The sequence below is a fragment of the Suricata suricatta genome, chromosome 9 (genome assembly GCF_006229205.1).
Source record: "Suricata suricatta isolate VVHF042 chromosome 9, meerkat_22Aug2017_6uvM2_HiC, whole genome shotgun sequence".
In the NCBI taxonomy this organism is placed as follows: domain Eukaryota; kingdom Metazoa; phylum Chordata; class Mammalia; order Carnivora; family Herpestidae; genus Suricata; species Suricata suricatta.
Window position 1 is genome coordinate 84930973 of NC_043708.1, and position 26637 is coordinate 84957609.

The following is a 26637-nucleotide window of genomic DNA, read 5'->3' on the forward strand; positions in this document are numbered from 1 at the left end:
TCTAGTAATTGTACTCTAATTCTCTGAGGACTTCTTGGTTAAGAAACTGTCCCTGTGGAAACGGACTTCTAAAGTGCATAAAGATCATCTCAAAACCAACAGTTGCAAAATGAAACCTGATTATTCACAGCTACCTTATTAACACAACTGGTACCAATTCGGTTGCATTCAGTCTGGAAAGGTTCAGGTTTAGCCTCCCTAGGACACAGACTGAATATCCATCCCTGTTCCTGTGTTTCAAAAAACACAAACACAAGGTCAAAAACTCTTGACGTTTTCTTTCTTTTTTAATGTCTTCTCACGATCTCTGTGGGCATTTCTGCTATGGTATTATTGGAAAACCTCAAAATTATATCTTAGGGTTTCTGGAGTCAGTGGAGAATCCCTAACCCATATCATCAAACAAATTTCTCTCTGGAGGAATGCCGTTAATCTACATGGGCATGGGAAAGATAGGCATTACAAATTGAATCTTAGCCCTCCAGAGTTTTTCCCTGAAAAGGCACAGACTAACTGGCATGGAGGCAGGAAGCAAGGTACCAAGCACACTTTCAGTTCTCACAAGGACAGAGGATCACTGACTACATTTTGCAGTCTCCTGCTCTTAAGATAATTTCATGAATAATAAACATGACTGCAGGAACACCTAAATCTGACATTCCATACTCCATCCTCACTCCTGTCTTTTAAATTGCCATAGAATAAGATTAACTTCTGCCATTCAGAATAGTATTGAAAATATTTCCTAAATATTCCTAATGACATTGACAACCACAACATGTAAAGATTTGGTTCTGATTAAGATTACAAATAACCAAAATGATAACTCTGAGCTTCAAAACCCTGTAACATCTGGAAAAAGCTGTTTATAATGTATAACTATAACAATAACATTATTTGTGAAATAAAACATTTCTGAAACACGTAGGAATACATGCTTATTCCACTATCTGGATAATTCCTAATATTCTCTGAAATCTGTTGAGAAATAATTTCTGTAAAAACATAGCTGGATGTCAAATTCCAGAAGCTGGTTGTCAAGACTACACAATAAAAATATTCAGCTTTCCACCACTGGCTTGATAAAAAATGGTCTTTAAAAAGGATTTTTAAATGCAAATACTGAATTCTTGATGCTTCCTTTAACACATGTACTCAGTCGTAATTACCAAAGTGTGGTCTTGGATTGTCTTCTCTGAGGTATCTGTAGTCAAGTCTCATTCTGTAAATAGTGTTTTGGAAACATCTTCATCTGAAAATCCTGGTGAAGTCTCACTTTGCCTTTAAACAGAAACGAGCACTGTCAGGCTGGAGTGACTATTTTGAGAGACGGGTGCTGGATGGGGACACAGCTGTCAGGGACCCATTTTCTCTTGCAGGTGTGCACACTTATTGCTCTCAGCTCTGTGACTGCAGGATAAATAAGGCAGTGGTCCTCAAGACACATGAAATTAGGAACTGGAACTCTGACAATGTGCACAAGTTCTGTCCACTTCTTGCCTGTAACTCTGAAGCTGAACAGCACATTTATACATGCCAAACGTGTTCAATAATACGTGCTTTGCTTTGGCCTGTACTTCCTCCCATTTAGATGAACTTCCAGGAACTGCAATGTCAAGAAAAAATATCATTACTATTCACTGTACACAGTTCCAGTGACACAAGGAAATAACATATTTAATATACAGTGAACCTATTTTTATTAGATTTTCTCCCCTCTTGAAGCTGCTCTCTGGGAGAAGTACACCAGCTGAAAAAGCCAGGATGGCTTATTATTCCAGTCCACTCTCAGAGAAAGAATACTAGGTACCAATCACAAGTCTGCTCTACTGTCCTTACTGATCTGCAACTCACCTTTTGTAAAGTCTGAACCCTTCCCTAAAGCAAATCTTTCCAGCAGAAACATTTTCCTATTTACTTAAAAGCACACATGTTTAATTCAATTCCAAAGATAAAGTCCACCATCAGCAACATACTTAGCTGGATGTGTACTATTGCAGTAGGTTTTCCCGAAGTGAGAGACCAGATGTTTAAATCTTCCACTGAATAGACATCTTCTATTTTCAGCAAGGCTTCTTTGATGTAGTCTATATTCAAATGGCTTGGCACGCCTATTAGTTTAGAATATATCATTTATAAGTAAAGTTTATTTGGGGGGGAAGTTATACATAACTGATACAATTTTTTTTTTTCAAAGAAATCAAATGGCTTTACCAAATTCAGTTTAAATGAGTACTTCAAAATATCTTACTAATACTTTAAGATAAGGAACACCTGGATGGCTCAGTTGGTTAAGCATCCAGCTCTTGATTTTGGCTCAGGTTATGATCCCACGTGGAATGGAGCCCTGGCACGGGGTGGGCTTGTCCTCGCTCTCGCGCGCTCTCTCGCGCTCTCTCTCTCTCTGCCCCTCTCCCACCTATGCTTGGCACACGTGTGCATGCACACACACACTCTCTCTCTCTCTCTCTCAAACTTAGAAAAAAAAAATCAAACCTGAATACTTATTTAACAAATAAGCTAGGATTGGGGCACCTGGGTGGTTCAGTCGGTTAGGTGTCTGACTCTTGATTTTGGTTCAGGTCATGATCTCACAGTTCAGGGTTTGAGGCCCACTGACCGCGGCGCAGAGCCTGCTTGGGATTCTGTGTCTCCCTCTCTCTCTGCCCCTCCCCAGCTCGCACTCTCTCTCTTTTTCTTTCAAAAATAAATATTTTTTGAAAAAGCTAGGGTCAACAGAAAAAGAAATGAAAAGTAACATCCTATGATAAAGTACTGTCGAAAACTTACATGCATATACATAATATCAGTAAGTAGGGATGTTGGAAGTATAACAAAGTGGCAAGTTAAATGGGAATTAAGGAATTAATAAATAAACCAGTAGACATAATTGTAGTAAGACTCAAAAGAGTTGCATTTTTGTCCTAGCTCCATAGTTTATTAGCAGCATTACCTTGACTGCCCCTCTTGCCCAACAAGAATTTTCTTGTTGGTAAATAGGGATAATAATGTCTACCTTGCCTACTTTAGCAAGGATAAGGATCAAATGAGTAACAGATGGGAGGGCACATCAATTCTTGTATTTTATATACACATAAAGTGGTGTTACTATAGTTAGTAAGCATCTGTAAAAAGAAAACACATGACTCCTACCTACCCTAGAGTGCCACCCCCCACCTCCAATCTGATTTAGAGAAATAATAAACCCACGACGGGGGATATTAGTGAGATCTTACCTTCTAGTATTATAACTATTGTGTCCCATATGATGCGAAATGTTGTAAAAGCCACAAGTAATGAAAATACATATGTACAGATGGGATCGGCAATCTTGTATTCTGGCTGAAAGGTGACAGCAAAATCGTATAATTAAGTACAGGCTGACATGACAGACTGTAAAGCAAAGCAAGCCATACTCTGTCCTCATGTCCCCTGCTCTTTAGCTGCCTTTGCCAGGACTGAGGAATACCTTAACAACTTAGATACCGTGACCCTTTCCTAGACTGTTTAAATGCCTTTCCTTGTAAGACCTATTTCCAGAGGTTTAATCATTTGTTCTACTGCTTTTCTCTGTGCCTTCCCTAAATCTTCCACCCAGAACCAGAGAATATCAGAGCTGGAACGAGTTTTAGCAGCCATTTATCTGATCTAGAGGAGCACCTGGGTGGCTCAACTGGTTCAGTGTCTGACTCTTGGTTTTCGCTCAGGTCATGGTCTCAGGGTCATGGGATCGAGCCTGCATCAGGTTCTGCGCTGAGCGTGGAGCCGGAGATGCACTTGCGTACGTGCTCGCTCGCGCTCTCTCTCACTGCCCTTCCCCTACTCGTGTGTGCGCGAGCCTGCGTGCACTCTCTCAAAATAAATAAACCTAATTAAATAAGAGTTTAGAATTGAGGGACTTGCTCAATGTCCAAGTATAAATGGCAGAGCCAAGGCTAGAACCCAAATCTCTGGATTTCTAGTCCAGTGCACAGTTCAGGGACAAGGCTTATGATTGCGTGAAGGTGGTACTGAAGCCAGCTACAGGTAAGTTACTCTGTACAATGATACTACTGCAGTTAGTGCTAGCAAAAGAGCTATACTGATGGCTCAACTGAGCCTAACTAAATGCAAAATGAGTAAGACTGGCTTTGGTGTCCAATATACTGATAAAAGACAATTACCTTCAGTTTTAATATCGAAGTTAAACATATTTGAAAATAGAAAAATTAGCAATCCTGTTACCTTGAACCTTATGATGTATGCAGCTATTAGTACACCAACACTCTGTACCAAATCCCCCAAGGCGTGTACGAATGCGGCTCTCACTGCCAGGCTATCCTGCCCGTGGCTGTGTCTGCACCCAGAACCTACGGTAGGAGAATTTGAAGGCAGAGAGTGGGAATGGGCGTGGTGACCAGACTGGTTCAACAGAAACCCCATTCTGTCAAAAATAAAAGAAAACATTATTATTCTTCCTAGTAGTGTTGGTAAAAAAGATTTACTACTAATCAGACACTAATGAGGCAACATGGAACTCATTCATTTAATACGTATCTGAGCACCTATTGTGCAGCAGGTAAAATAATAACACTATAATAACTCTACTAGTTTCTGTTCTAGTAGAGAAGGCAGAGAAGTCAACAAATCAATACATAAAATAACTGCCAGCCAATGCAACTATTTTGAAGAAAAGTAAAGCACTGTGAGGAAAGGGGAGGGCTGAGGGGCGGGGTGTGGTGGTCAGTCAGACACGGCTTCTCAGAGATTCCAGTGAAGCAGACACTCGAATCAAGTCAGGAAGCATGTGGTGGAGAAAGGGGATTCCTGGCAGAAGGAATACCAGGGCAAGGGCCTTTAGACGAAAATGTGCTCTGTGTGTTTCAACAAAGCAAGACAGCCATTGTGGCTAGACTGAAGTGAGCAAGAGTGCTAGGATGTGAGTTAGAGAGGCACACAGGATCTTATTAAAAAGGTGAGGATAAGGCCTTTAATTTCATTTTAAGTAGGAATGGAAGGCAGCAATTGGCAAACCATGGTCTGTAAACCGTGTGTGACCCGCTGCCTGGTTTTGTAAACAAGGTTTTACTGGGACACAGACATGCTTATTTGTTTACGTATTAAATGTGGCTGCTTTTGTTCTGTAACAGCAGAGTGACTGCAGAAGAGACTTCGTGGCTCTCAAAGCCTAAAATATTTACTATCTGGTAAATAGTCCAAATGATTAAGCATATAACCTAAAAATTTCATGGTTTTTAGGGAAAAAAGTTTGTAGTTAAAAATCTTATTAATATAAAAGTATTATAAAATTAAAAAAAGCTTTGTCCCAGTTAAATTCCTCATTGTTAGTCAAACTTCAGCATAACCGAGCAAACTAATGAGGAATTTATAATTCTAAGCATTTTATTAACACAAGAAAAATTACATATTTAAAATATATGTTTAAAATACATAAAAATACCACTGCCCATTACTCAATGCATGTATAAAAGTCTCTAGCTTCACAGTACTTAAAAATACAGATGTGAAAACAATATAGGGTATATGACACCACAATGTCCAAACCCACAGAATATATATACAACACCAAGAGTGAATGAACCCGAATGTAAACCACGGGCACTGTGTGATGTGCAGTTCATCACTCCACTGAGGGATGCCGATGGTGGGGAAGCTGTGCATGTGTGAAGGCAGGCGATATGGGGGAAATCTCTGTGCCTTCTGCTTAATTTTCGCTGTGCACCTAAAGCTAGTCTAAAAAATAAAGCTATTACATTAAAAAAAGTAGAGCTTACATTACATTAACAGCAACTCCAACAGCAGCAGTGATGAGCATTATATCCCCATTTATTTCATATTTCATATGGATGGTTCTTTGGACAGCTTCATATAGGAGGAATCCCATAAGTATATACACCAACAGCACACTGATCATAGCTGATAAAACCTCTGGAGGGAAAAATTAAAAAAAAAAATGTCTGTAGCATGGTTATTACACTTCATACAAACTGAACACTTCACAATCTTTTATTTGTATCTTTCCTCTAAAGAGACAAAAACACTATATCATTTCTGTCATGTTATTTTCCTTATTTAAAATGTGTTTAGTAGTTTGCTCTAGATCCTCCACTAACTCATTCCCAGCACTCTCTACCTTTCCCTGATCTCTTTAGGGTCAAACTGTGTATATTTGACAGACCATACACATGGTAAAAAATGAAGGGCTGAAAAAAATTACTTGTAACATACATGACTACTTCCTAACAGAAGACTACACTTACAAATCACTAACAAAGTGAACAACCCATAACCAAAAATGTGTAAAGGACACAAATACTAATATACAGAAAATTAACAGAAATGACCAATTTGTCAATCATAATACAAGAAGTTCAAAGAAGAATATGATTGCTTTTTGTCCTTTACTAAACTGATAAAGATTAAACAGTTTTGATAACAACCAGTTAGCAAGGATATACTGGTGGAAGTATCAAGTGGAACTATCTTTTGGAAAGCAGTTAGTAAAATGAATCAAAATTTAAAATGCATGTATTCCTGGATTCAAGAAATCTATTCAATAGAATAAACACATGATACGGATGCAAACACATATATCTACACGGTTTTCCACTGTCACCTCACGAGTTATCAAAAAATATCTGGAGACATCTTAAGTGTCCACCAATGAGGAGCCTACTGAATAAAGTATGATATGTCCATATAATGGAATATCATAAAGCCAGTTATGTTTAAAAAAAAAAACAAGGAAAAAAGAAAAATATCAGGCAAATTGATAATCACAAGAAAGACAAGAAAGTGTTACATCTAGGAAGTGGGACTAGAAGCTTGGGGAACTTATTTTTCATTTTATTCTTTTCAGTAAGGTTTTAAGTTTTACCACAGGTATATATTACCTTTAAAGAAAAACAAGATATTCAAGTATTCATGAATACAATTTGACCCAAAGTTCTTCTTCTTGCAATAAACCCATTCATGCTGTGTTGCACGTGTGCGAAATGAGATGTTATGAAGCTGTGCATCAGGCACTGTATATATAAGAGCAAGCAACTGAAAACAATAAAGAAGTGATTAGTAGGGGCCTTGTAACACGGAATGATGTGTGGCTGTTAAAAAAAAGGACTATTATTGCTCTTTATGTTTGATAAGGAATAATCTCTATGATACAGTGTTTCATAAAAAAAGCAAAGTACACAAGAGCGTGTGTGGTATGTTACTACTTGTGAAAAGAAAAAAGAATATATAAATAATATCTGTACATGTAATCCCTTAATGGATATATAAAACTAGTTAAGAAAACGGGGGGCTGGGAGACAGGGATGACTGCACTATATGTGCTTTTATATCATATAAACTTTTACCATTGAGTATACAGGAAAAATAATTTTATAGCTTTTCAAGATAACACAAATAGGGCAGTGGGAAGTACTTACATTTTTAAATAATTAACCAACATTACAAACACTGTTGACAATCAAAACAATAAAAGCAAGAAAATACCTGTAAAGAAAATTTTTCCTTTAGAGAAACCAGATACGAATCTTGTCAAAGGTAAAACAATCTGGGAAGCTGTTATCTGAGTCCATTCATTGCTCAAAGGTTCCAGGCAGTTCATATATACTGAACTTTGGTATATTTTTATTCTGATGCAGAAGTTACAGCACAGAATGATTATCTAGCAGTTATAAGCTGTTTCCTGAACACATCTCATTAATGTAGCCAAAACTCCAATAAAATCCTGTGCATCAGCCAAATAAATGTTGGAATAAGACAACATACAGTTCCTATTCAAAACTGTGCTACGCCTACTTCTGACATACTAATCATCGCACTTCAAAAGAGACGGGGTTAAGAAGGAGAGAGAGACAATGTGAAATACACGAAGCTGCGGAGAGGCCAGCACATCAAATGCACACTTCCAGCAGCCTGAGGACAGGACCAGGTCCGTCCCAGTCACATTTACTGTAGCACTCCACAGTGGTTGTCATGTAGCAAGTTATCGATGGGGGGATTTGCAGAATGAAGTTAGTTAGGCTGTGCAAGGGGAGATGGTAGAAGGCTAGAAAATGAAGACGGGTCGGGGCGCCTGGGTGGCTCAGTCGGTTAAGCCTCCGGCTTCGGCTCAGGTCATGATCTCACGGTTCGTGTAGGGCTCTGTGCTGACAGCTCAGAGCCTGGAGCCTGTCTTCAGAGTCTGTGTCTCCCCCTCTCTCTGACCCTCCCCTGCTCATGCTGTCTCTCTCTCTCTCTAAAATAAAGACAGTAAAAAAAAAATTTTTTTTAATGAAGACGGGTGAGCTAAATATGAATAATGGGTTATTTACTATATCCCCCCAAACAAGAAGTAAACAGGTTAGAAGAGAAGAATTAAGTAAAATACAAGATAGAAAACATACAGAATTTCTTGTTTTAAGTTATAACTGCTGATGGTAAAGTACACATATATATATAATAAAAAAAAATAAAGTATCCTTAAACCATAATTTCATGTACTTAGTGGTGGCTTCATTTAACTTACAAAGTAAGAGAATTTTCTCTTTAAAATTCATATTTAATACCAATTCTGGTGTGCCTGGCTGGCTCAGACAATGGAGCATGCAACTCTTGATCTTGGGATCGTGAGTTCTAGCTCCATGCTAGGTTTAGAGCTTAGTTAAAAAAATAATACCAGGGCACCTGCATGGTTCAGTTGGTTAAATAAGCATCCAACTCTTGATTTCGGCTCAGGTCATGATCTCACAGTTTTTTGAGTCTAAGCCCCACAACTGGCTCTGTGATGACAGCTCAGAGCCTGCTTGGGATTCTCTCCCTCCCTCCCTCTCTCTGCTCCTTCCCTGGTCCCACTTGCTCATTCACTTGGTCACTCAATAAATAAAACCAATTCTTCTAAAACCGCCCCCCCCCAAGTTCCCAAAAAAGAGAACTTCAATCATGTGTCAAGATGCCTTAATCAAATTTAAAGATTCATAAAAATACAAGTTAATGACATAAAGCTGTGATTGCTTACAAAAATCTAAAACCATTATTTAAAAATCCTTTCAGAACCTCCGATAATTAGGTTGACAATACTTTACAGTTTTCTTGGGATAGTCCCAGTATGTCTATTGTCTCTGAAAAACTATTAAAAGTGCTCCACTTTACTCTCAAAAGTGTCCTGGTTTGGATGATAAATGATACAGTTACACTAATAGGTACGCCAGATAAAAAATACTGGATGTCTAGTTAAATTTGCATTTCAGATAAACAACAAATAATGTTTTAGTATATGTATGTCCCATGCAATATTTCAGACATACTGAGTGTCCTTCAAGAATGTGTGTACGCACACAACACATGCTAAATCTGGCAACTCCACCTCCCAGTGATAATTCCCTAAACACTTAAAATTACATTACCGTGAACTTTCAGATAAGGCAAAAACACATTCAAAATAAAGTCAAATAGAGGCATCAGAGTGCCTCAGTTAGTTAAGCATTCAACTATTGATTTTGGCTCAGGTCATGATCTCATGGTTGGTGAGACTGAGCCCCATATTTGGCTCCACACTGATAGCATGCAGCCTGCTTGGGGTTCTTTCTCCCTCCTCCTTGCCCCTCCCCCGCTCACACTTGCACTCTCTCTCTCAAAATAAATAAATAAACTTAAAAAAAATAATAAAGTGAGGGGCACCTGACTGGCTCAGTCAGTTAAGCATCCACTTCGGCTCAGGTCATGATCTCACAATTTGTGAGTTTGAGCCCTGCTTCAGGGTCTGGGTTGACAGCTCAGAGCCTGGAGACTGCTTTGGATTCTGTGTCTCTCTTTGCCCCTCTCCCTCTCTCAAAAATAAATAAACATTTAAAAAAAAGTGAAAGTCAAATTAAAGCAAGACCAGATTTTTGGTAGGGAGGACTCCCGTACTTAGAAGACACACTAAGGTTCCTGCCGCTGGACACTCAGTGCTCCCTACCAGTTTTCACCCACGTGAGTAGCATAAAAGGAACTCCAATGTTTGCCCACAGTTAAGAGTAATGGAATTCAGCTGATTCCTAGAAATTTCCAAAATAACATATTAGGATCCTGATATCAATGATATATATCTCTTTTCCAGTAATCAGTAAATCACTTCTTGGCCTTTTGGCTAAGATCAAGTGTAGTATCCAGTAATCAGTAAAGAATGGCTTCATGTCTAGTTCCCTTGGTGAAAAGCAAAGTCATTCATCTGTTTTTTATCTAATCATCTGTCAAAACGTCTTCTAGACAGGATACTGATAAATGTAAAAGGAGAAAAAGAAAACCTGAAATAGATTTTTAGGGTTCAGATTTATAACTCAGAAGTATAAGGCACAGATGATAGTATATAGCTAAAATTCCTAATAGTAGTACCATGATCATTTCTTTTGATAAAAGCTCTTTCACTATGAATAAATGAAACTTTGGTGAAATATCATGAATCGGAGGAATTAGCATTTAAAATTTTTTTCATAGTGTTTTTAACATGATGGAATGCAGATAAACACAGGCTGGATTTCTGCCCCCCAACATTTAAGAGAGAAGGAAGCTTTCCATCAACAACCACATTATGACTGGCTCCACTTCTCATTCTTGCTCTGGGTTAGTCTCCGGTCACATAACATACAATAAAGGTTTTCAACAAAAAAGGAGTACATACGGAATTTTCATCTTTGAAGGGAGACCCAGGAACTTTCACAATTGAAACCCTAGATTTCTGTGAAGATTACTACTCCAATAGTTTTAGGTAAACTTGACTAAATGGAAATGTATCATAAATTAAAAACTCTTTAACAATTTTTACAGAAATTCTAGAAAACTTAGTATTATAGTAGTTCTAACATATTTTGCTACTTTACACACAAAAAATTAACTCCCTCCACCTGAAATGTAGCACTAGAAGAGGAAGATGATTGAATACATGTTATTATAACAGCACTGAGGTCTTTTAAAATATACCTTGAATTTCACATACAGAGAATAAAGTTTTGGTTTGAATGGCTAATAAATGGTAAGAAAAAATCAAGTGGGAGAAAACACAGATGATTATCAAGTACTATCAAGTTTTGAGGGTACTATAAAATGTGAAAAATGTGTATTTTAAACATCTTTAAATTACCAAAACTAGAGGTTTTCAAGATTCATATGAAAACCACTGAGTCCTTCCTTTTCTGTCCTGTTATTCTCCATCATAGTCCTGTATTCTTTTGCTTCATAGCATTTAATGTAATTTATAATTATGTTGTATCTGTGTACATATTTACTGCTGGTCTCCCCAACCCATACCCACAGGTTCATTCACTCAACCTATCGAACACTGATTCAGTGAATGATTAACAATTTGCTTCAATTACGTAAACCACACTCAACCCATGAGTGCTGCCAAATGTGCTGGCCTATCATAACTGCTAACTTTTCTAATGCTATATGCCAATCATGAGTAGATTTTCTTCAAATTATATAATGTTCGTCTTTCTACTGCCTCAAAAAATTATAGCAGACATCTAAAGACAGGTTTCAGAGATTTATAAAAATGAACAGGGAAAGAGAATGGAGACACATTCTCTCTTATATTTTCTTTTATGCTATTACTCTTTTCTACCTCCTTCCAATAAAAGATAGGAAGGAAACAAAAGGAAAATCAGTGGGCTGTGCTGGATTTGACTAGAATTTCCAAACCTGTATTTTAATTTCTACCTAAGTCATCAACAGCCCTACTGCATTCAGGCTGAGGCCTTTTTTCAGTGGCCCGCTGTTGCCACCAGAACACCAAGCTAAATCGCAAGTCATCTTTGGATCCTTTCAACTGCTGTTCTCAGTTCTCTTCCATTTGCTGCCTTCTCACCGCTCGCTCTACCCCACACCCAAGAGACCCAGTCCTCTCAAATTGATGTTTGGGTGTCCAACATTGACCACCTCACTCATGGCTTCCTTCTGCCCTAGTAAAAACCGTCATTTCTAGGACATACCTAGTCTTTTCCAGATGTTCAGGTGACATGAATTAATTCTAAGATGTGAATAATAAACAGGCATAATTCTTGTCAGGGACTGTGGGTGGAAGCTGTTAAAATGAATCACTAACCAGGGAGAAGAGATTATGGTTTTTGCAGCATGTATGGGGGAAGACATTTTTTAGCTGAATACTTTCTGCTCCTTTAGCATCAGGGAATAAAATAACGAACTACACAGAATTTGCATTATAACTATATACCTACCTTAGGACAACCATCATCTAGCCAAGTGTGCCAAGGTCTTTGCTCAGTGGAACCACACACTGCTACAAAAGTCTCCTGCACTGTCACTTTGCCATTAGCCTAGGCTGATGTTGTGCACTGTGCAAAATGTAAAGCTTGCTTTTTTTTTTTAAATTTCAAATACAGACAACTCTGCTTACTATTGGCCTTTCATATTATCTCTATCTTTATCTAAGCCATGCAGCTTCTTCAGCCCAAGAAGTGAGAGAAAACCGTAAGAGTCAATTATGCTCATAATCCATATATAGAGAAGGATAAAAGAAAGCAAGCAAGGGGAGAGCACTGTTTTATTTAGAAAAGCATTTCCCCCTGGTCTGGGAGACAGTGCTTGTTATTTGTGGGATTTGTGGGATTTCTTCTACGGTGTGTTTCATTAAGTTCTAAGGTTTTTAACTTAAAGAATAAGAGGACATAACCACATCAAGTAAATCGAAGCATTTAAAAACAACTTATATAATGGTTCCTAGCCAGCTCTCCCTTTTTCCACAGAAGACTGCCACTGTAATGTAATAAAAGAAAAACAGAAAAACCTGAATGATTTTACACAATCTGTGAGTTCACATGAAGGAAAGGAATGTATCACCAGAATGGAACTGACTCCTGGGACAGCCACTTGCTCTTCCCCTCAAATCTAAAACTACCTTTCTCTCATCTTCACTAAATGATTTTTGCTAAAATAAATTTTATTATATTGCCAAAAATGCCATGAAAGACCTGAGTTAAACAGTGAATCTTTAAAAACTGTCATTTAGGGGCACCTGGGTGGCTCAGTCGGTTAAGCATCCAACTTCAGCTCGGGTCATGATCTGGTGGTTCATGGGTTCGAGCCCCATCTCAGGTCCTGTGCTGACAGCTCAGAGCCTGGAGTCTGATTCAGATTCCATGTCTTCCTCTCTATTCCTCCCCCTCTCACTCTGTCTCTCTCTCAAAAATCAATAAAAGATTTAAAAAATTTTTAACTGCTGCTTAATCATCATGATGACTCACCTTTCTTTTTTCCTACCTAGCTTAGACAGTTACACAAAGACAAGAATTCCAATTAGCAGGGAGGGAAGACAGGCAATTTGGGGGCATGGACCATTTTGAAAGATATGAAAAGCGTGGGTAAGTGTGGGCAGGGAGAAGAGGGAAGGAAAAGAAGATTGGAACTAACTTTTATTGGGAATTTACTCTGTCCCAGTACCAGGTTAGGTAGGTACTTATGCCTTACCACCTTATGTATTTTTTTTACAATTCTGCAGTGGAAGTATTATCATTCCTATTTTACAGGAAAAAGGTAGAAAAATTTGCACTTAGATTAAACCACTCTCCAAAAGGTCTTACTAGCTAGTAAAACTGCAGATCTCTGATCTGAACCAGTTTATTCACAAAACTCTAAAAGTGGTAAAAACAAACAAACAAAAAACAAATAGGGGTACCCCTGACTGTCATCAACAAGAAACACTCTTTTGACTAATTTCTTTTTTTAATTATTTTTTTTATATTTTATTCATTTTTGAGAGAGAGAGAGACAGTGTGAGCAGGGGAGGGGGAGAGAGAGCGAGAGAGCGAGAATCTGAAGCAGGCTCAAGGCTCTGAGCTAGCTGTCAGCCCAGAGTCTGATGTGGGGTTCGAACCCATGAGCCATGAGATCATGACCTGAACCGAAGCTGGATGCTTAACCGACTGAGCCACCCAGGTGCCCCTCTTTTGACTAACTTCTTACTAAGTCAAAGGGACCTAGAAGTCAGGCTCTCATACCCAGTTATGTTATGGATCATATAAATTTTTAGTGTACTTTGTGAACATGACCAGAGTTTCAGAATTACAGATAAATGTTTTCAAGTCCCAAATATATTAGTGCCCAGATCTCAAAAATATCCCTATTCCTAGTTTGGAAACTGATTTAATGTACTGCAAACACAAATGATTTGAGGTTCATGAGCTATACTAAATAATCTGTTTCACAGTTTTCATGTCCTTATTTGATCATCCTGAATACTGCACTTACGGAATTTAATAATATCTGTTTCCATTCCTACTTCATTCATGGTCTAGAAGGAGACATGGTTTCATAAAAAATAGCTATAAAAATGTGATAAAAGCTAGTAGGCATGCAGAAAGTATTATGGAAAGAAAATACACTTAAGGAATAGTACTACTAATATCTGAGTATCATCCACAGGCACCCACCTCTAGGTCTAGAACTGGGTACACAGTATGCTCCCTTTTGCAGAAGAAAGGGTGGCAAGTAACAGGATATGAACATGTATGAAAAACATATAAAGTAACATGGTGAGGTATATGTATATATTCTCTTGTACTTTCAAAAGGAAATGCTGGAAGAAAAGGTCAGAAATGAATTTAAAATCATTACTAATAGGAAGTAGGATTAGAGGAAGGGATGGAGGGGACAGAATGAAAATAAGGCTTCTCTGAGAAAATCCTTTTATTAGAAGTTAATTTTTGATTTTTGCAACACATAAACTTTACATATTTACAAGACAGATCAACAAAGAAAAAAACAACTCCTGTCCTACCCTTCCGTCTCCCCTGTCAAAACAAAATTCAACAACAGTAACACATCAGAAGGGGATTCCTTCTCAGTGTTTTTTAGGATCCGAATCCCCAAGACACAGGAGGCACACTACTTAAAAGTGTCCAAAATAAACATACCTTCTCCTTCAGAATGTGAAGAGATTACTCATGACACAGTTATAATCTGTGGAACACAGGACAGCCACTGCCTTATTCAATTCTACATATCCTTATTGTCTTTTTAACCGTCCCCAAAGAGCATAATAAGTGAGATAAATTCTATATCTACATATAGCCTCATAAAATTCTGGAATGCAAAGAAGAAAGTGAAGATCCCAAAAGGCCCTTCTAGTGGTTTGAGTCCCTCTGTACCTTTGGGAAATATTCATTCACCTAGATTTTAACCACTCTTTTTTTAGATGACTTTTAGAAAATTCAGATAAGATTCACATAACATAAAATTCACCATTTCAACAATTTAAAGTTCCCAAGTCAGTGGCTTTTAGTATAGGACCAAGGTTGAGCAGCAATCATTTCTAATTCCAGAATACACTCACTACCCCAAGAAGCAGCCCCCTGCCCATTAAACAGTCACACCCTTTTGTTTTTTAACTTCTTTTTCTAAGTTCTTAATAGTACAAATTTGTGTCTCCTAAAGTTTTTAACTTTTTCCTCCTCTTTTTATCCTTTTGTTCTATATCCTGAGACTTTTTGGTTGTATTTTCTAGTCTGTGTATTGAATTTTTAAATTTCAGCAACATTTCAAAGAGGTTTTTCTTGTATGTTTCTTTTTAAAAATATTTTACTGTTTTATTATTCTGAGCATATTAATAAGATAATCTAAAACATTTTCTTTTTCTTACATCACCTTTCTTCCTATAGGACTAATTTTTCTGTTTTTCTCATTTGCTGAAAGGTCTTTGGTTATCCATTCACATTTAGGGCAGGACAGGGAGACAGTCATTTTACAGAAAGGTAGTGCTGGAAGGATTAGCCATAAACTAATTAAAATGGTTACTAATAAGGGGTATAAAGCAGGGCAGACTAGAATGAATGTATGGCTTTGGGGTGACTAGGAAGGGAACTACACTTTACGGATTCAGAACCCTGAAAGCATCAAAAAGACTTATTTTGGATCATCAGCTTTCACACTAGAGGCCTTAGCTGTCCTCAGACATTCTGTTCAATTTCCTTCTAGAACTATGTGGTGTTTTGCACGGGGGATACCTAGGCTGCCTGAGTGGAGGTGGTGGTGGGAAGGAAGGTAGGGACATAGTGGACAAGTGGGAGCAGTTTCCCATTTATAGTCATTCAATTAATTGTCCTTATTTTCAGCCCCAATTCTCCCTCCTACTCATCTCGGTCCCTGAGTCTTCTCTGGAGATCTGCTGGGCTGATCCAGCTCCTGGCTCAGTGTACTTCCTGGTTTCTTCCTCCAAACCACTCCCATCTATCTTCCAACTTCCAGAAATTTCTTGTTTATTGGTGACCCAATTACTTGCTTCTCTTTGTTGTTTTTATTTCAAGGAACTCTCAGGAGAGACAGGAGTCAAATACTGGTATCTAGGCCCAACTGTGAACTTTGTACTTTTAAGGAAAAAGGAAGATTCGACTTCCACAGAAACTTACAGCGATAAATAGAACAATCAGTTCTGTTTTCTCTCATGTTTTCATAGTGCTTGTTATCTATGACGAAGCAAGGTGACTATCTAGACAAACACAAAGTACTTCTTTGATATCTAATAGAATTTTCATGATTATGGGTTCTTATTATATGTAGGACTTTCTATGTTCTCTTATTGCACATTTCTGGGGGAGAATTCCCCTATTTTCATTAGCAGTCCAAGTATCTATAACCTGAAAGGTTAAGGACCACAGGACAAAATGAAATGCACTCTTTCAAATAGTGGTAGAAGGTAAAAACCCCCATTCCATGATGCTGCGTTTTGAGTGTTAGATCTTAAATTGAAGGTATTTAAATCACAAGAAATTAAAATTTGAAAATTATCTTGAAGTTGTTTAAAAAGGCCCAAGGCAATCCAGTAACAAATGATGGTATAGTATGTTGCTAAGCAGTGGGGTGTATTGTAAGAACACATCCCGATGTACTCTATGCAGTGGCTTGAAAAATAAAAGAAACACCTCACTCACCGAATTGGCTCTCTTGCACAGCAAGCAGCTGAGAGTGCTGAGGGGTAAGGATGCCAAATAATTTCCCAATCTGATGATCTTGATAACTACTTGAAATATATAGCCTTTAAGGCACAATATCAAGTTTTACATAGAAGGCCCAGTGACTAAATTTTAGAAGACCTAGATGCTGAGTTACGATTAGGCTAAAAAGTAACCATGAAGGGGAGGAATTGATTGATGTATTAGCCAAGAGTGTCAGTGTCTCTATGAAATTAAACTACAAGTTGTTAATTCTGGTTCTTTAAGATAGGTTTTGCTGAACCTACCTAAATGTCAATTTTTGGGTTCTAAGCAAATGACATCTGAATATATGGCATTTCACATATTAGTTCAAATAACTGTTTTATATATATTTTAAAAGTAAGTAAAAAACCTAAAAACACAGTAACACAGAAAGAGTTGTATGGATAACAATGTATGATTTTAAGGCTCAATTCTTATTTGTTCAAAATAGTAAAATACAAATATGTATACACTGTTAAAGAAAAAAATCTAATGGCGCTTGTCAACACATGGTAAAGAAGACTTTAGTCAGGGGAAGGAAGCTACCAAGAAAGGTTACAGGACCACTGCGATAGAACTCTGCAGTGCGGGGAGAGCTTAGGCTCATCTCTGAATACTGAATGAGCAAGTGGGAATTTAAAGCCAAGGAGCAAGGTGGGAGTCAGAGGATGGAAAATTACTACCAGGAAACATCAGGAGTATGGGGGATTCTGGCTAAACTGACCTAATAGAATTCTCGCTAGAGATAAGCCAGTGCAATGAGACATCACCTCCGGGTTAAGCCATCAGATATTAAGAGTGGGGTTCTGTTAAATTGGCTTAGAAGGGTTTTTGCTAAAATAAGATTTTATAAGGAAGTGCACAGATGGGCTTGAGAAAAGGTTCAGGAGACTAACTAAATTTTGGTCAAGCAAAGAATCTTTGTCAGAATTTACAGAATTCTACTGATACAGAGGCAGAAGTGAAGGTCAGCCACACAGTTTATGTTTTACATATGACAGTACTGCTTAAGATCTGGGCTACAGTAGCTTTGGTTAGAACACCTGAAGTGAAAGAAAGGTTAATACACATTGACAAATTAAACCCACGTAGTTTTGCCTGGTTGAATAAAATGAAGCTAAACTTTTTTCTGATAACATCTTCAGGAAATAGAAAACAACATTTAAAGATTAATGATTACCATATAATTTTATACGTTGTAAACTGTTTAACTGGCTAGGCTGAATGTACCCTGGAATATATGTATCTGAATATCTTGTTCATCTATTGTCATTTGCTTTGTTCAAACAGGTTATCACCAGAAAGATTTCAGTTAACCAAAGGTTAGTTATAGTTCATTGTGGTTTTACTATAAAACTTATAAAGCCAAAAGAAACTCTAATTACCTACCTAAGCGATGAAATCCAAAGGTGAATCTTTTGGTTGGAGATTTTGAGGACAGCCACAAAGCAAGCAGGGTCAGTATGATAGCACTTAGGTCAGTTAACATATGAAGTGCATCTGTCATGATTGCTAGGCTATTTGCAATGTATCCGCCTTAGAGTAAGGGTGAGAGAGAAGAAGATAAGTTAGTTAAAATACTAAACATAAGCAATCAAACCAAAAATATGTAACATCCTACAAAACATCAATTTTCAACTAAATATTTACCTAATCACAGTTAAATAAAGGTATCCTGAAATTTTATACCAAACATTAAATAAGTATTTTTGTGATGAAAATGTCCACCTTATGGAGTGCCTGGGTGGCTCAGTTGGTTAAGCCTGAGTTTAGCTCAGGTCATGATTTCACAGCTTGTGAGTTCCAGCCTCCCATCCAACTCTGTGCTGACAGCTCAGAGCCTGGAGCCTGCTCTGGATTGTGTCTCCTTCTCTCTGCCCTTCTCTTGCTTATGCTCTGTCTCTGTCTCTCTCTCTCTCTCAAAAATAAATAAACATTAAAAACAATTAAAAAAAGAAAATTTTCATTTCTATGAACAGATTCTCTGAGGAGTCAATGACCTTAAAAAATTAAGTACCACTAAAATGGAGGCTAACACACAGAAATTTTTGTTTTAGCACTGCAGCTTTTACTCAACCTACTAATCCTATTAGACACTGAAATAACCACAATATCTAAATAGTACAAAAAAGCTAAAGGTAGGTACTTGTGAAGGTTTGAACACAAATTTAAATGGAAGAAAATTTTAAATGTACATTAGTACACTGACTAACTAGTACCTTAACTGATTCCTTGGTTATAGATAGCAATGTCTCAGCAGAATTAAAGGTGGTATTTAGAATACAACTTTTGACATTGATTTTCCAGGCATTGTATGTATATGTAACATATAAAATTCACTTCATATATGTGTGTGGGTGTGTGTCTATATAGATATATATGTTGTTCTATTATGGTGAACCAATTTTCCTAGCACCATTTATTAAATAAGCTTTTTATAACACAGAGCATTCAAACTCTTATGTGTCTCAGCATTACCTGGAAGATTTGTTAAACTGCAGATTGCCTGCCCCGCTCCCAGAATTTCTAATTCAGTAGAGCTGGATGAGGCTTGAGAATTTATATTTTTAACATGCTCCCAAGGTGATGTTGATGCTTCTAGTCTTGGGAAGCATCAACTTCTGAGAATCACTGTTACAATGAACTTCACGGTCAGGGTATTATGATACCTAAGTGTGCTGAGCTGTTGCCTCTCTTTCTGGGGTAAGTGCACAGCCAAGAGCAGCAGAACACCAAGCTGGCGATCTTGAAGTCACATGTATTTACTGCAGTGTGCTCTATACAAATACCGTTTTTATGTATTCCCTTGACATTAAAAAGCTAAAATCACTAAGAGAAAATACAACTTGGTAGTTAATAACATGAGGTTTTGAAACTCAGCCAGTTACTTAACACTTTTGAGCCTGAGATTCATTACCTATAAAATAAAGATAATACCTCAAAGTTGTACTGTCCATTAACTTTCTGAGATGATGGAAATATTCCATCTATGCTGCCTGGTATACACTAGTTACATGTAGCTTCTGAGCATTTGAAATCTGGCTAGTGCAACATTTTATTTAACCTAAACTTAAAGAGCCACATGTTCATAATCACCAGCAAAAATAGTAGAGTAAGGACCTCGGAAAATCATCTTCTAAACAAAAGCAGTGAGAAGATGGGAAAAAATGGTCCAAATCAGCTTTTCCAGAACCCTGGACATTAACCAAAGGCTGATACAGGAAGTATTACTGAATCTTTTCAAGAACAGTGAGCTCTGTGGCATTTTAATTAGCCTTGGACCCATTTCCCTCTCTCCAGCTCTATGGTAGCCCTGAAAACCAACAAGTACAGTACACTTTTCAATCTGGCAGCCACTGTAAGGGATAAAATGGGGTTAGAGCTCCTTAAAATACCCAATCCCAAAGAACTATCATTATTGGATCCGTCTCATAGTTCCTTGGAAGGCCATACTAGCAAGGCTGTTTTTACTGGACTGGACTTGGGGATCTGCCCTATGCAAACCCTAAGGAATGTTTGTTAAAAACAATCAGAGGGAGTTGTTTTAACACTGCAGCTGCCTGAGGCAATAGATAACAAAGTGTTCCCTGTATTCTGAAATTTCACAATGACACACCTTGGTGTGGGCTTATTCTCACCCAATTCGCTGGGATTTTGTAGACTCTTTTAATCTGGAATTGTACACCCTTCGGTTTTGGGTAAATTTCTTACACCATTTTGTTGATAATTTCTTTTCTCTGGTTTCTCTATTCCTCAAACTCCTCTTACTTGCAGTTTAGATTGATACACTAATTTTCTTATGGTTTTTTTCCCTCCTATTATCTATATCATTTTACTCTACTTTCTAAGAGATTACCTTAATTCATCTTCTAACTTTTATTAAGTTTAATTTTTTTGTGTGTTTATTGTTGAAAAGCTCTTTATCTTTGATTTTCTTTTTTACAATACCCTAATCTTTTTTTTAAGTTTATATTTTGAAAAAAAGTGCAAGTAGGGGAGGGGCAGAGAGAGAGGGGGACAGCAGAGAGCCCAATGTGGGGCTGGAACCCATGAATCGTGAGATCATGACCTGAGCCGAAGTCAGATGCTCAACTGACAGAGCCACCCAGGTGCCCCAGCCTATTCTTGATACATGATCTCCTATTTCTGTGGCTACGAATTATATTATTATTATAGCTGACTGTCTCTTACACAGGTCTTAACTAGCTTCCTTAGTCTTCCTCTTTACTCACACTTCTAGGGGAACAACCTGGTGCAACCACTTCTGGGCCTACTGAGGATTCTGAAGTGCAATAGTTCTCAGTCTGGTCCCTAGAACAGCAGTATCAGCTCTCCTGGGAACTTGTTAGAAAAGCAAATTCTCAGGCCCTATCCCAGACCTACATAATTAGAAAATCTCCCCTAGCAATTAGTGTTTTATTTAATAAATTATCTAGGTGTGGGGCACCTGGGTGGCTCAGTTGGTTAAGCATCCAACTCTTGATTTCAGTTCAGCTCATGATCTTATAGGCCCTGCGTTAAGTTCCATGCTGCCAGTATAGAGCCTGCTTGGGATTCTCTTTCTCCTTCTCTCTCTTCCTCTCCCCCACTTGTGCACTCTCTCTCTCTCTCTCTAAATACACAGGTAAATAAATAAACTTACAAATAAATTCTCTAGGTGTTTCTGATGAATTCTGATTAAGTAGGTTGCTTCTTGGCTGTCCCCAACTGCTTGCCTAGGAGCTGACTTTCTAGGTTCTATTAAGTCAGTTACTTCTTTCATCTGTCTCCTTTCTAGTTTCCCAAATTTATCTAGTCTCTAGTTTTCCCCATCTTTGTGGATACACATACACTCATATATGGATTGATACATGGTTGTGTGTATGTACTTGTATATATATATATATACACACATATATATACACACATATATATACATATATATATACATACATATATATATATTTTTTAATTCCCTTTATTGTATTTCAAGAGAGGCTTCAGGAGAAAGTACATTTAGATACATGAGTTAATTTGCTATCTTTACCTGGAAGTCTGTTTGCATTCATTTATTCTTCAAGTTTTTTCACTCCCAATAAAAATGCAGTTGTTAGCCAATAACTGTTACTAAATCCAAAGGATACTTTAGTTTTCATCTTATTAGATGTTTTCAGCAGCTTCAAGTTATTTCCACTTGGAAATACTCTATTTTCTGAGACTCTGGAATACCTGTTTTTCTTCTGCCTGACTTCCAGAGTTGGAGTTCCTCAAAACCTGGGTTCTCTAGGTGGTTTTTTCCATTCTGATGGCCTTACACGCTGTATCTCCTTACTTGACCTCTCTTCTGGACTACTGACTCAAATGTAACAGCACAGTAGGCATCTTTACTTGGTTATTTTACATACATCCGATAGCTAAAATGTCTAAAACAATCCTTGAGCCCATGCCTGTAATCCTGCTCTGTATTTTCTCCCTGGTTCATAAATGACGTACATTTCCGTACACTCAGTTGCCTAGATAAGGAACCAGAATCATTCCTGACACTGCTCTCCCATTAATCCCCACATCTAAACCATTAGCCAGTTTTGCTGACGTTACCTCTACAATGATACTCAACCAGTTCATTTTTCTCCACCCACACAAGTCCAAGCCATAATCATCTCTTGCCTGGATCCCTGCAATAGTTTCCTTGCTTCCATCCTTGGACCCTTCAATCCATCTCCAAGTAAGAGCCACAATAATCTTTTAAAAAGGTAAATCCCATCACATCATTCTCCACTTAAAAGCCTTCCCTGGCTTTTCATTGTACTTAGAATTAAAAACTACACTCATAATATGGTCTATCAAAACCAGCTTGATCTGGTCCTCCTGTTCTTTTCTTTCTTGCTTACTCTATTTGAGCCAAATTTGCCTTATGTGTTTACTTAACATTGGTGCCCTCCATTAGACTAAGTGGTTCAGAAAGTAGGGATTATAATAGTTTCATCTGCATTGTATATACAGAAAACAATACGGTGCTTGGCATAAAGTCCTCAAAAAATAGTTACTGAATGAAAGAATAGACCTGTTTAAAGTCTCAGAGCAAGTCAGTGGCAACACCAAGATTCAAAACCAAGTCTTCTCTTCAGATTTTTAAAAAATTTTTAATGTTTATTTTTGAGAGAGACAGATAGAACCTGAATGGGGGAGGGGCAGAGAGCTAGGCAGACACAGAATCCGAAGCAGGCTCCAGGCTCTGAGCTGTCAGCACAGAGCCCAACGCAGGGCTCGAACCCACAAACTGTGAGATCAGGACCTGAGTTGAAGTTGGAGGCTTAGCCGACTGAGCCACCCAGGCACCCCTCTCTCAGATCTTTATTTATCTTAATTAAAAGGATTTTTTTTAAATTTATTTTTTGAGAGAGAGACACACAGAGTGTGAGCAGGGCAGGTCAGAAAGAGGGAGACATAGAATCTGAGGCAGGCTCCAGGCTCCGAGCTGTCAGCACAGAGCCTGATAACGGGGCTCAAACCCACGAACTGTGAGATCATGACCTGAGCTGAAGTCGGCCACTTAACCGGCTGAGCCACCCAGGTGCCCCTCTTTCAGATCTTTAAATTACTTCATTTTTTAAATTACTCCATGCTTCCAATATAAGATGCTTTATTATTTTTTTAATGTTTGTTTATTTTTGAGAGAGAAAGACAGAGAGCAAGAGGGGGAGAGGCAGAGAAAGAGAGATCACAGAATGTGAAGCAGGCTCCAAGCTCTGAGCACAGAGCCTGATGCGGGGCTCAAACTTAGCAAATCACAAGATCATGATGTGGGCCAAAGTCAAAGCTTAACTAACTGAGCTACCCAGGTGCCCCAAAGATGCTTTATTTCTAAGTGCTTTTGAGACACCTTAATAAATGCTCTACTACATACAACTTAATTCTATGTAATATTCTGAATATTTGTTAATACCTATCCTAAGTATTGGCATTTCTGTATTAACAAAAGATTTTTATATTTGAAAATAAACATTTGAAAGAAAACACTTATTGTGGCTTTCACAAAGCCACATTTACCAAATAAGAGATTTCAAAATGATATGTCAGGACAATTTATCTTAATTTTTATTTAGGTAAAATAGACTCTAAATTAATTTTAAGGGGGAAAATTGTGATTAACAGGATTTTAACTTCAAATATTAAATATTAACTTCAAGAATCACTGAGTCAGAGTGACTCAATTTTCTAGCTATGTGAATTTGGGCAAGTCACTGAATCTTAGTCTGCTGAGGCCATGCCTTATCTGGCTACAGCTTCGTTCCTTTTCATTTCTTTACAGCTTAAGCATTTATAATTCTCTAACACAATAAAAATTAATTCAACAAAAATTTACTGAGTGTCAACTCTGCCAGTCACTGTTTTAGGTGCTGGGAATGCAGCTTATATTTCAGCAGAAGACAGATATTAAACAAGTGAATTTACAAACAAGATAATCTCATGCTTGGGGCTTTTAAAGTTGGAGACAACAGGAGAGAAGAGATGTTTACTTTAGTCAGTCAGAAAAGGTCTCTCAGAGGTATCTTCTGCAGTAAGATATGAATGTCAAGAAACCACAAGAGAAAATTTGGGAAAAGCCACTCGAGGTTAAGCAGTGTTTTTCAAACTGCAGGCCCTGATCTATTTTGTGGAACAGGAAATCATTTAAGTGGGCTGGGGGCATCATTTAAAAAATATTAGAATGCATCATAAAAAATAAGATTTGTGTGTGTGTGTGTGTATATATATATATCATTGAAACATGTCATTGAAATATGTATCACTGAAATATATATATCATTGACTAATGTGTATTATTAAAAATATATTACATATATGGTGTGTATGTGTACGTACATACATACGTATGTACACATGCATGCCTACCCGGGCACAGTGTTACGTGTATTTCTTACTATACTGAGATCAGAAAAGTTTGAGAGCCACTGAGGTAGAGGGGCCGGCTAGTTTGCAGGCCTGAGGGAAGGTAAAGAGCTTTGTGACTCACCGGGACAAAGAAGGGCAGCTTGGCTGAACTGAGGACTGGGGAGGAGGTACACAATGAGGTAGGGGCTGTACCTAATTTTCCTACTACAACCTCCAGCCAGCATCTTAGTCTGGACTGCCACCTCCATTCTCACCATGGTTCCTCATTAAGAAACAGGGCAGAATAATATCCTTGCTTTTATGTCACTTTGTAAACTGTCACTAAGAGAAGTTAGCAAATTACACTAACGTGGCTGTGAAGTTAATCTCTAAAATGTTATTTTATAGCGGGTAATTAAGAAGCGAAAAAAACCAAGTTCCTAAACCCCAGGGGAGCCATCTGTTTCCTTCCAGATTCTCACTATAATGAAAAACTTTACAGGAGAGTAGTATTTAATTCTGCAAATCTCTTGGCTATAAATACAAAAGGAGATAGTATGAAGAGACCACTTAAGTCAAACACAGAGAAAAAAAAGAGAGAAAGAGAGAGAGAGAGAGAGAGAGAGAGAGAGAGAGAGAAGCTGGGACTACAGATGTGATTCTTCCACTAAACCAGCCAAGAGTCCTCACAACTTACTTAACCTCTTCTGGGCCTCAGATTCCTTACCTGTGAAAAAGAAAGTAAAGCAGGTGTTCAGTAAGGTCACTTCATACTGTAAAATTTTATGATTCTAAGTTATTCTAGGTCATTTACTATTTTTAAAGGTTGTAAAAATTGACCTGGCGTTTATCAGATTTTTTTTTTTTTAAGAGGAAGTAAAATGATACACGATGAAGCTCATGTCCTAAGCTTTACAGTGGATGTCCCCGTGTCTGGAGAACTAGAAGCCAAGGTCAGGTATCTCTGAAAGTTTATGCTGCGCTCAGGGTGATCTGCACTTTGGAACCGTGTGGCCTTTTCATATCACTCGGTCGGTATGTCGACGAATAACACACTTCCAGAAAAGAAAGTGTAAACCTCAAATTAGGGGTATCTAACGCTTGACAACACCCCTCCGGACAAGGCAAACGCAAGGTGAGTTGGCCACACAACTCACCTACAAGTTCTCCAATCATGAAAAGCAAGTAAAGCACGGCCGCAACGGTCAGCCTGGTTTTCACCTTTCTCTGCTTCAGGAACTCTCGCTGTCTGCTGCAGTTGTCACACGGGTCCACTTTCAGACTCAGCTGACTGTGGGTCAAAGGTAAGTCCTGGTCCAGTAAGGAATCGTCGTCGGCCTGCAGGGCCGGGTGCGCCCCGTTAACGGGCCTTTCTGGGATTTCGGAACCGTCATCGGCCACCACAACCCGAAGTTTGTTAAACCGAGAGAGGCCCTCGTCCCCCGCCTCGTCCGAGAAGTCGAAGGCGCTGGTGTCATTTAAAAACAGCGGCGCATCGTCCTTCCGCAGCAGGGATTTAAGGCGCTTCCACGCGCCGGATCCGGCCATGGCAGAGGCTGAGGGGCCGCGGCGCGGTACGGCTCTGTGCGGGCGGCCGGCCGGCAGCTCCTACTTCACCGGAGCGCCAGTTCCCGGGGGCACTGCCGCGCGTCCCTCCCCATCCTGTGAAAAACGAGACGTGCCGTAAATTAAAGGCGTCCCAATACTGCCCACAAGTTCCGAAGCCCGGGGTGGCGGGGGGCGCCAGGCCGGCCCGGAGGTTCCGGGGCTCGGCGAAGGGGCGGCGCATCTACCTGGGGCGCTGCCGCGGGGTCGCCGCTCATCCCCC

The 26637-nt window shown here is 38.6% G+C and overlaps 1 protein-coding gene and 1 pseudogene across 3 annotated transcripts in view; one reads left to right on the forward strand and one right to left on the reverse strand.

Moving 5' to 3' along the window:
- Positions 1-268: 268 nt before the first annotated feature.
- SLC30A4 (solute carrier family 30 member 4) overlaps positions 269-26637 on the reverse strand; it is a 26570-nt gene continuing 201 nt past the window's right edge. The window contains exons 1-8 of one of the 3 annotated variants that reach the window (XM_029950863.1): positions 26603-26637; positions 25967-26471; positions 18345-18491; positions 5775-5928; positions 4225-4423; positions 3237-3342; positions 1977-2111; positions 269-1606 (exon numbers count right to left, since the gene is read on the reverse strand). In XM_029950863.1, the coding sequence (XP_029806723.1) occupies positions 1452-1606; positions 1977-2111; positions 3237-3342; positions 4225-4423; positions 5775-5928; positions 18345-18491; positions 25967-26357 (1287 nt within the window). In that variant the 5' untranslated portion in view covers positions 26358-26471; positions 26603-26637 and the 3' untranslated portion in view covers positions 269-1451. Of the gene's footprint in view, positions 1607-1976; positions 2112-3236; positions 3343-4224; positions 4424-5774; positions 5929-18344; positions 18492-25966 lie in introns of those variants that run through there. The other 2 variants (XM_029950862.1, XM_029950864.1) reach the window with 2 other exon arrangements.
- LOC115303056 lies at positions 10098-10219 on the forward strand (annotated as a pseudogene).